Genomic DNA, 11,039 nt, shown 5'->3' with positions numbered 1-11,039 from the left:
TTAGAAGATATCCCTGTATATATCCAGGAAACCCAAAGACTACAACAAGAACTTATTGGGTGCCAAGAATTCAACAGGTAAGATGTTGTTGTATATATCCAGGAAAATAAAAACTAAAGACTACAGCAAGGACTTACAGTCTGCCAAGAATTCAACTGGTGAGATACCACTGTATATATCCAGGAAACTCAAAGACTACCATAACAACTTACAGTCCACCAAGATTTCAATAGGTAAGATATCACTTTATGTGTCAAGGAAACTCAGACTACAATAAAACTCACTTGTTGCGAAGAATTCAAGAGGTAAGATAACCCTGTATATATCCAGGAAACTATAGATATCCCTGTATATATCCAGGAAAGACTACAATAAGAACTTTTGGTCTGCCAAGAATTCATCTAGTAAGATATCCCTGTATATATATCCAGGAAACTCGAAGAATACAATAACAACTTACAGTCTGCCAAGAATTCTATATATAGGTAAGATATCACTTTATATCTAGGATACTCAAAGACTACAGCAAGATACCAAGAATTCAAGTGGTAAGACATCTATGTATATATCCAGGAAACACAATGAGTACAATAAGAATTCACAGGTTGCGAAGAATTCAACAGGTAAGATATCTATGTGAATCCCTTAACTCCAAGACTTCAACAAAAAATCACAGGATGCCATGAATTCAACAGGTCAGGCTCTCTGATCGATGTAGGGTTAAGGATTCAGGAATGGTTCCTTGTTTATCATATCATACTTACAGTGCTTCGTGACTCTAATAGCGAGAGATCTACCACTGAATGACCATGTTTCACAAATTCCCATGCTCTCCCACTTGAGAGTTAGTGTGTCCTACCCTGGCCTTTTGTCGACTGTTATATCATGATTGTTCCTCCTCTAAAAAAAAGGCTCTTTGAAGGACAAGTCCACCCCAAAAGAAAGTTGATTTGAAAATTTCATCAAAATTGGATGTAAAATAAGAAAGTTATGACATTTTAAAGTTTCGCTTAATTTTACAAAATAGTTATATGCACATCCTGGCTGGTATGCAAATGAGGAAACTGATGACATCATCCACACTAATTCCCATGTATTTTATGATATAAAATTATGAAATATTCTAATTTCTCCTCATTGTCAAGTGAAAAAACGATTAATTCCTCCCTGAACATGTGGAATGAGTATTGCTTAATGCTATATGGTTCAGTCAAGTTGGTCCTTATTGTCAAATCTGTAAAAATTGAAATATTGTATAATTCAAACAATAGAAAACAAAAGAAATAGTGAGTGATGGACATCATTAACTGACCCATTTGCATGTCACTGAGTTGTGCATATCACTGTTTTGTGAAAAATAAGCGAAACTTTAAAACGCCATAACTTTCTTATCTTACATCCGATTTTGATGAAATTTTCAGCATTATGCTTGTTTGATTTTTCTCAAAATATTCAAATCAACATTTTTCTGGGGTGGACTTGACCCTTAACAAATGAAATAATATAGCCATTATATGTGAAAATCAAACAATGCTTGAAATGGGTTTTCTGATAGGGTAATAACAATATGCAACATTAAAATATGCAACTCTTCTCTATATGCTACTGTGTGTTGCTGTTCTTATGTGATAATTGTCATCTCAATAAGGACAATTTTTTTTTCAAATGTGATTTTTTTTACCCTTGCAGACTAGGTCACATAAGGAAGCGTACCAATGAAGATGAGCCAATAAACAGATGACAGTACTAGATACATTCATCTTAACTCAAGTAAGTGGAAGACATTTTGTATTGAAATTTTCAAGGAATTCATTCATTTTTTTATGGGTCAAGGAACTTGCAATGTCTGAGAAAACCTCTCATCCAATATCTTTGAAGTCGTTTTTTAACTAATATAATTGATTTTAAGTGACAAAATGATCTGTTAAGTGATATCTTTGAATCACAACTCTCTTTCCAAAAAAAAAGATTAACAGGGAGGCTATTATGCTCATTAAGTGGGCAAGGGGATAAATATACCACTTTTGACAACAATACAGAAAGGCAATTCCATAAAATAACCTATTTTTATATCTTCCTCCACTTTTCTACATTCTAACTTCACTTTACAAACTTCTCAAGCAAGGGACATTATAACCTTTCACATGAAAACAGTGAGAAATCATTTCAGAGAGGCCTGACAAGTAAGGGGTCAGACGTACATGCTTTATGGAATATGCACCTGTCTATGATGTAGTGTTGTCAGTCGGTCCGGGATCGGGATGAATTCCCGGCGGTCTGAGGCTCCGAGACGGTTCCGAGACGGTTCCGGGATCAATCAACTTAGACCGTATCCCGGCAGGAAAATAAAATCAATAATGGCCAAATTCATGTTGTAATATTTCCCTAATTAGTAATTGTACTTACGAAATACGAGAGAACAATTTAGTTTCAACTGGCTGTGTGCACATGCACCTCGAAATATTACGCAATCTGTACTCGTCGATCGCATGAGCATGCACGCAATCTAGCTTTGCACACGGCTCCGAGAGATCTACGCAGACAACAATCGTCTACTGTATAGTCTCATGTGCAGACCTCTTTCACCTCAGTTCGTTTTACTGAGTCATTCATTTACCCCATACTTTCGAGTTGAATCTGCTACGATATGTATGGACTAGTGAATTTATCATGAAATAATTTACTAACAATTGACGATGATGATCTATGAGTATTTGCAAATTTAGTCATTTAAAAAAAGTCGCCATTAATTTTGTGATGATTGTATTTGTTGGGGTATTTTTTGCGAAAGGGTTTGCAAACAACAACTAGACGAATGCGCATCATGTTTCAGCTGGTTAGAGCCGGGAGAGAGAGAGAGAGAGAAAAGGGGGTTACGGGAAGTGCTTGGTCGTTCACGACTGGGGACCATCTGTCATCTGTTGACTTGATGTTTACAATTGCAAACCAGTCGGTCAAATCATGGAGCTGTTAATAGCTCTATGGTCAAATCATTTCTCCTAGATATATTTCGACTTAAATTATAAAATTGTACCAAAACGCTGTTAGAATTGGCGATGTTTAAAGTGGCGTTGTTTAAACTTTGAAACAACATTGTTTTGAAAGTCATATCATACCCTATATGTTGTAAAAATATGTTGTTAAATGCATCAAACAAATTATCAATGATATTAACAGTTTTAAATGATATTTAAATTCTATTGGTTTAATAGTTTAAAAACAGTTGTATATTGACTGGCTTAAACAATGTTTCTTAATATTTAAATAGTTGTTCAAAATATTTTTTTTACTGTGAATAGTCTGAGTATCTATTCAAATAATGTTTTCTCGATCGAAAGTAATTCATGATTAAAGAAAAAATGAGTTTGTTGTTTTGATGCGAAGTGCCGGCCGCCGGGACTAATCTTGTGTAAATTTCCAAATAAGCTTCTCTGATAAGATAGTATTCACTTTTCTCAGTAGTAGTGATATCAAGGAGATATCTCCTTGGTGATATACTGTTCAGAGTTACGAGAGAGGGAGAGAGAGTGAAACTGAAAGTAAAAATTCCGGGCTAGCTAGGGCCACAGGCGCACTGACAAGACATTACGCAATTTGCTTATAACTGTCAACCACGTGCGCACCGACCACAGATCAGTGGCACCGACACGTGTGTAATATTGGACTGTCAGATCAGCAGCTGGGTCGACTCAAACATAATTCGGGTCATGTCAGTGGTCATTAATGTTTACAGTTTGCGGTGGTGGCACGCTTTGACTGTCTCATCATTATTTTCCCCAAGTTTTGAGTGAATGTTTACAATTTGCGGTGGTGGCATGCACACTTTGACCATGGAGCTAACAGTTAATAGTTCTATGCTTTGACTGTCTGGTGCACCGCCAGTGCGCAGTGTTTAAGGCTGGAAATGTAGGTATACACTTTTGGATTGCATTTGTGTATGGAGATATGTTTCGGGATTCGGGACGAGCCGGGATCCCGATAAGGAAATTTTGAAGTTGCCGGGACGATTTCGGACCGGGATTTTTTTTCTAGATAACAACACTACTATGATGCTAAATTTATATCAGTGTTTCTCATATTTGATTAAATATATTCTTGTTTCCCTTTTTCCTCAACAGATTTTATCAGCTTCTGTGAGGCTCTACAATGTATATGTAAGAAGGCTTTAGTTTTATCTTTTTGCAAGTGTGATGAAATCTTTGGATTGGAATGAACTTATCCTTTCCAACTTGCCACCTACTTTGTTCTAGAGAGGTTCTACAGGGATGTCCATTGTTGCAATAATGTTCTATACTTGCTTTATCTTCAGCATTATAGCCTGAGAAAGTATTGGTAGGCATAAAATTACTTATCATTTATCCTTTTACATTGTCCCATGATGGTTTGAATAAGATGAACCAAACTCAACATTAAACTAGGGAATTATAAGAAACTCACTCTAAGATTATTGATGATGTGAGCTTTCAAGGTTTATGTGCTATGTCAAACTGTTTTGAGTTTGCTGGGAGATCATGGCAAGACATTCAACTTGGGAATACTCCCCAGGGAGTGGTGATTGTGCATACACCTTATATACAGGCAATCCTGAATCCAGTGACCGGGGTTGTAATAAATTTGTCAGGTGCTTTAGAGAAATTGTTCTGATTTTGCTATATAAATTCAAAATTATTATTAACTGCTAATGCTTCTCGTATAGTAAGGAAATGACCTGATTGTCCAAAAAGACCCTGGTAGCCTGTTTGCTACAGTTTCAGATTTTTGTTTCCTTTCCCAGTCAATGTTGCCACTGAGTTATGTCTAGTTGCTTGTTTTCCTTTTTGTGTGGCACACATAAACAGTTGATTGTGGAATAGCAATTCATAAACATGTATTTTGAAAAATCATATTGTAGAAATTGCTGTGTTGTGTATCAATTCAAAACATTTGTTTCCCTTTTCTTTTAACCTGAGAAATTTCTTCATATATCAGACGTCATAGCAAATGAATTTTAATGGCAATAATGTCAACACCCGTAACAGTTACTTTATTATAAATTTATTCCTGTTTGGTCATTTGCAAGGTAAATATGTTCAGCTCTGACACTTAAAGACCCTGCTGAAATTGTTCAATCATTTGTTTTTCAGATCCCTTTCCCCGATTCCACCATGAACCATGAAAGTTGTCAATTTACATAGTGCCACCAGCACTCATATATGATCTGGGGCACGTTGCAGAAAGAGTTGCAATCAATTGCAACTCTAAAAATCATGCGTATTTGGGACGTGCAATTGATTTTTTGGCTTACGCTTAAACGCAACTCTTTCTGCAACGAGCAACTGATGAATTTACCCCTTCCCTTTGCCCCCTTGTCAAAAAAGGTTTCCTGAAATCACACAAGTCACCAATATGGCAAGACAGTTTTGAGTTGATTGAAATTTTTTTGTATGTTGTACTATTTATAAAAAGATTTTGTTTTACAAGATGATAGATGTGTGTTTTGTTAAAGGTTTTGTTGTGTAATTTATTGTGTAAATATTCCTTTCTTATGTGAAGATTTGAGTGCTTTTTTGTGATAAGCTCAGGAATGATGTCATTATCTTTGTATGGAATTTAGGGTGATTATTAATTCACAACAATGCGACTCACATCTTGAGTGAAATTGAGTCTATTTGTAAGAAGTATTTCTTCTTTGTTTCAACTATTAAAGCTAAACTTATATAGCTGTAGGTACAATAATTTCATGGAGAAGTTTTTAAAATCAATGTTCATTGTCACCATATCATAAGTCTAGATCTCTTGTTTCAGAGGGCTGTATGTAAGTTACAAATGACTTTATACACAGACTGTGACCCTTTCTTCTTGAATTCACCTATCTTGGTGCAATTATTAGTAAAGAGGGTGATGGAGAAAATGACATGAGAAGCAGAATTAATAAAGCCAGAAATGTTTCTGTAAAACGAAACAAGGTGTGGAGGTCTAAGAAGTATGGAAGGAAAACCAAAGTTAACCTGTTCAAAACATTAGTCAGACCTGTACTTCTCTATGGTTGTGAAACATGGAAGATCAACAAAAGTGATGAAGTTAGATTCGTTTCAATATCAATGCCTTAAGAGCACTTCAAATATTGTGGCCAAATATTATTGGCATGGAGGAGCTCAATAATCTCACTAACTCGACAAGATGAGTCAGGAAGTCAAAAGAAGACGTTGGAATTGGATAGGTCATGTCCTCAGAATGCAAGATGACCATCATTGTTACACTGCTCTAACATGGAATCCAGGAGGAAAACACAAAAAGGGTAGACCAAAAACAACCTGGAGGAGAACTGTAGAGAAGGAGAGAAATACCTATGAATGGAAGAGTTGGTATGAGGCTAGGGGTTATGCTAGAGACCGCCAAAAATGGAAAGAAAGCGTGGAGGCCGTATTTGCCACAGGGCACAAATGAGGATAGTAGTAGTAGTAGTTGAAGATCCTTTCTTATGCTATATGACATATCCCTATGATATATCCCTAAGCTGACGTAGCTCCTAAGAACATGTTCCTGTCATGTGTTCAAGTTGTACAATTCTTTATGAACAGTTTGATGGAACACCCAACCGGTTCATTTGCATAAACTGAACATTGTGAAATCATGAAATCTAACCCGTAAAACGATCACACCAAGGATCGCATACATAGATAAGTAAATATTGGATGTTGCATTGCTATTTGTTTGGCGTCACCTGTGCCTGGGAGGCGTAAAGCCAACTGAATGACTGTGACCCGCAGGTCTCTCCTGATATAACTGATTGGAGGAGTGCTGGTGGACCACTACTCCAGGGTTCCCCCTAATCTTGGTAAAAGACCTGTCAGATGGCTTGAATATGTTTTGCTATTTCTCAGCAATTCCTACATATTTTTCCATCAGAACTGTTTGGCTTATATGTACAAACATCTTATTGGATTCTCTTGGTACTCTATATAATAATACACAAGATTTATATAGCGCACTTTCCATCTTGATTAGATGCTCAAGGCGCCTCAGAGCAGAACAACAAGAAGTATTTACAAATACATGTAATACATGTCTGAACAATAAGTCAATGTCTATCAAAAACCACTTTTATACAGGTATGTTTTCAGGTTGCCCTTGAAGGTGGTCACTGAAGTCTGGGTTTTCAAACTGTGTGGGAGAGAATTCCACAGGCTAGGTCCTGCATGAGCAAAGGCCCGCTCCCCGCATGATTTCTTAGCAACTGGAATTTGTAAAGAGATTAGATGATGAAGATCGTAAATTTCTTAAGGGTTGGTAATGATGCATCAAAGACCTATTGTAACTGGGGGAAGTTCCATTGACTGTATGAAAATTCAAAAGAAGGATTTTAAAGACTATGCGTTCCTTCAGGGGCAACCAGTGAAGAGTTTTCAATATAGGGGTGATGTGGCTGCACTTGCTAGATAGAGTTACAATACGTGCAGCTGCATTTTGCAACCTTTGCAATTTGGGATCATTACCACAACTGGAATTTATTGATTTGAATCATATGTATTGAAATAAAATGTTCCAGGACTGGAAATCTGCCCATTAGTGAAAAGAAGGATCACTTGTACATCCAAGATTTCAAACGTGTAATATATATGTTTGTATTGATTTTTATCAGAGGCATGTTTTACAAAATGTTAAGATCATTAACTCAAATTCAGATGTATTTCATCTTCAATTCCTTAGATACACAGCTACATGTATATTGTTATCAATTTGAGTTACAATTGTTTAAATTACAACTATGTGTGGTTGATATAACACTTCAACCTTTTATCAGAAAGTTCACTTAGTTTTGGATATCCCCCCCCACATATTTGTTTTCTCATTTTGATGCGAGATGTATTGTACAAATGTATTAAACAAATTTTACACAGATACCATTTGAAAGAAAAATCTTTTGTAGTCATTATTGAAACAGGTAAATAGTTTCAATTGTTTCAATCACAACTGTTTGTGGCTGATATTAAAAATCAAACCTTTTATCAGAAAGTTCATTCTTGTTTTTTATATTTTTCCCCACTTATTGTAAAACATGTATTAAACATATTTAACACAGAAAAGATACAATTAGAAAGAAAAATATTTTGTAGTTATTATTAAAACAGGTAAATAGGTTTGATATTTACTTCAGTTTGTAATCGAATGTGTCTCTTCCTGAATCTATTTTATATATTTGTACTGAAATAGATATATGAGGTTTGATAAATTATTTGTCTTCTTATTTACAAGAATTTGAAGAGCTGATAAGTTAAGGACCAACCTACTGGAACCATGGATGGATCCATGCAGGAGCCAAGTTGTGAGATGAAAGTTTCTGAAATGGCATGTTTTCAAATTTTCAATTTTCAATGTTGATATATTTGGTAATCAATTGAAAAAAAATAAAATGGAGCATTTCAGATTAATGGGGGTGTTTAGTGAAGTATTCTTCCTTACATTTTTATACATTTAGGACTAGATTGATATCCAGATTGGAAACCTTCATTTTATACTTCACATTTTTGTATGTCAAATGTATGTCAAGTGTACATATACATGTTTTCTAATGAACACATATCACACATCTTGCTCTGTTTTCATATTTGTCAATTTGTTGCAGACAAGACTGATTTTCTTGCAAAATAACTCTTTAACTGTTGATATGTCCAATGTAAATAAAAATAAAGAATGAATGAAATTTGTTTGAAACTCATACAAAGGTAAATGTTGTAATGGATATCCATTTCATATTGATAACAGAGAATTCCCCAAGAGATTAAAAAAGATTAAAAAAAACAAGAGAATATGAGATTGGCCCCAAATCATGATGGAGGATAGGTAATTGATGTTCCCATTTATGTCAAAGTGAATTTATGTGAATTCGCATTTGCTGAATTTGCTACTGGGTGAAAAAAACACATTAAGAAATACATGTACTTAAGAAGGTAAATGGTTGATCATTGAATTTAGGAAAGGCTGATTAAGTTTTAAATTGTATTATGGGTTTATTTGTGTGATTCATAACTTCATGGCACATTTCCTTATTTACTGCATGCAATTTTTGTTTTGTTGCTGTATTGCAGGAAAACTACACTTCATTAATCCTTGTTTACAATTACACTGCAAAAACTCTGGTGTTGATTCAACACCAGCCCAGAATCTATATATGTCCACAACAGAGAAGTATTGACACAACACCAGTTTGGAATCAAACTAATACTGCTGTTATGATACTAATTGGTGTTGTGCAAATACCTATCTGGTGTTAGACCAAAACGAAACTGGTGTTGTTTAACACTTCCCTGGTGTGGACATAGATAGATTCGGAGCTGGTGTTAAATCAACACCAGAGTTTTTGTAGTGTAGGAATGATCTAATATCTGATTGAAATGAGTTGCCCCGTGGATTTTATAATCTTTTTTACATTTATTTTATATGAACTTCCTGTTATATATAGTGAAAGTAAAGATTAAAATGTGTTTTGTATCTGTAGCTAAATTATGAAATATTGTATATCGAGATATTGAGCTATCTTTTTTGATAAATGATGATTATTGCACTGTGTTTGTATTAAGTAAATTGATGTGTGTGTGTTATGATAGATCACAGTGCAATGAGAAAATTCCACTTATAAGGTCTACGTGTAAGTTGTGTATTAAAAAAGTGATCAATTTATGGGTTTTGTTTGGGTCGGGGAGGGGGTAGTAATATTTTAATTCATGAACATTTTGTCATATTCAGGCACATTCATTTAGTATTTCGGCCCCAGAGACTTTCAGCGCTTGAATGTTTCAATATTCATTTCTTGAATAAGTACCATATTTCATTAGGCTACTTCACTTTGTGTGCAGTTGTGACATACATGCATTGGTGGAACAATTATTTGGGCTTCTTTAATTTAAATTACAATATGCTGTGGTTTGTGTGAAGATAACACTTTTGCTATGGTAACACTAAGGTGGTTTCGTTCTTAATATGGAAATAGAAATCATTGAAACAAATAGACTTTTGCATCAAATTACATCAAATTAAAAATGCACACATGATTTTATTGTAAAATTACTTGGCGATGTTGACTGGTAATAATTGTAATAGAAAATCAGGGTTTTGGCACAAAAAAAAATGCCAGCAGATATTTTTCGATGCTAATAAAACAATAACCAAAGCAAGAAAGGATATACCTGTAGGCAGTGGCAGCTTCGCATCCACTGTATGAAGTCTTCCGCATCAGACGTATTGCTGACGTTTCTTGTAACATCAGATTTGTAAAAGGCAAAAGCGAAAGCTGCGGCCTCAGCCTTGGTTATAGCTTGGGAAATTGGTCTGTGGTTATAGGATATGTTGTCACTAACTGTACAGAATTTAAAATAATTGATGTCTAATTACCATGGGAATCTGAATGTTTGTCTATGTAATTTAACCTTCCATCAAAAAAGTGATCGCCTTAGACCCAAAGTCGAATTTTCAGAACAAGGGCCCGTAATACAGAGCTTAGCAAATATCATAGAACATTTTTTAACGATCGATTGCATTGGCTATAACGTAAAATCAATCATGAAAATGATGCGTACATAATTGTTGACTTTTGTGTCAAGGGACACGGGTCACCCTTCTCTGTGGTCCTAAAAAATTGACTTGGTCAGACCAACCTTAAATAGTATTACATATGCACTATGTTCAAATCTGTGATGTTAAGGCCTGATTGTTTACCATGGTAATTGGTCAAATATACAGTTAACTTATTATACTTATAAGTGATTGCTCGAACAGAAAAATTCTTACCTTATCCTTGTTGTTTTAAAAGAGTGCAAATGATATGTTAATATTGTAACTGATAAATAATAAAATATCATTATTGATAATCTCTTTTAATCCATTATAAATATATAAGGTACATGTGTTTCGTGATAGGATGATGATATTAATCGTTCAATATTCAATATTAGAAGTGAATACATAGTATATTTCTAATGATTGATTACTGTTTCATTTTGCGTGAATCGTGATTTCCTCCAAACCGTATTTCTTTGAGAATATTTCAGTTTAAGAAAGTT

The 11,039-nt window shown here is 34.8% G+C and overlaps 1 protein-coding gene across 1 annotated transcript in view; it reads left to right on the top strand.

Annotated features, from left to right (window-relative positions):
• LOC121424978 (CDK2-associated and cullin domain-containing protein 1-like) overlaps positions 1-7,031 on the top strand; it is a 28,659-nt gene extending 21,628 nt beyond the window's left edge. The window contains exons 7-9 of the mRNA XM_041620886.1: positions 1-77; positions 1,690-1,770; positions 4,119-7,031. The exon at positions 1-77 is cut by the window's left edge and continues 65 nt beyond it. Coding sequence (XP_041476820.1) covers positions 1-77; positions 1,690-1,741 — 129 coding nt within the window. The 3' untranslated portion in view covers positions 1,742-1,770; positions 4,119-7,031. The remainder of the gene's footprint in view (positions 78-1,689; positions 1,771-4,118) is intronic.
• Positions 7,032-11,039: the final 4,008 nt, after the last annotated feature.

The sequence above is a fragment of the Lytechinus variegatus genome, chromosome 12, assembly GCF_018143015.1.
Source record: "Lytechinus variegatus isolate NC3 chromosome 12, Lvar_3.0, whole genome shotgun sequence".
Classification (NCBI taxonomy): domain Eukaryota; kingdom Metazoa; phylum Echinodermata; class Echinoidea; order Temnopleuroida; family Toxopneustidae; genus Lytechinus; species Lytechinus variegatus.
This window is presented reverse-complemented; position numbering and strand designations above follow the sequence as displayed.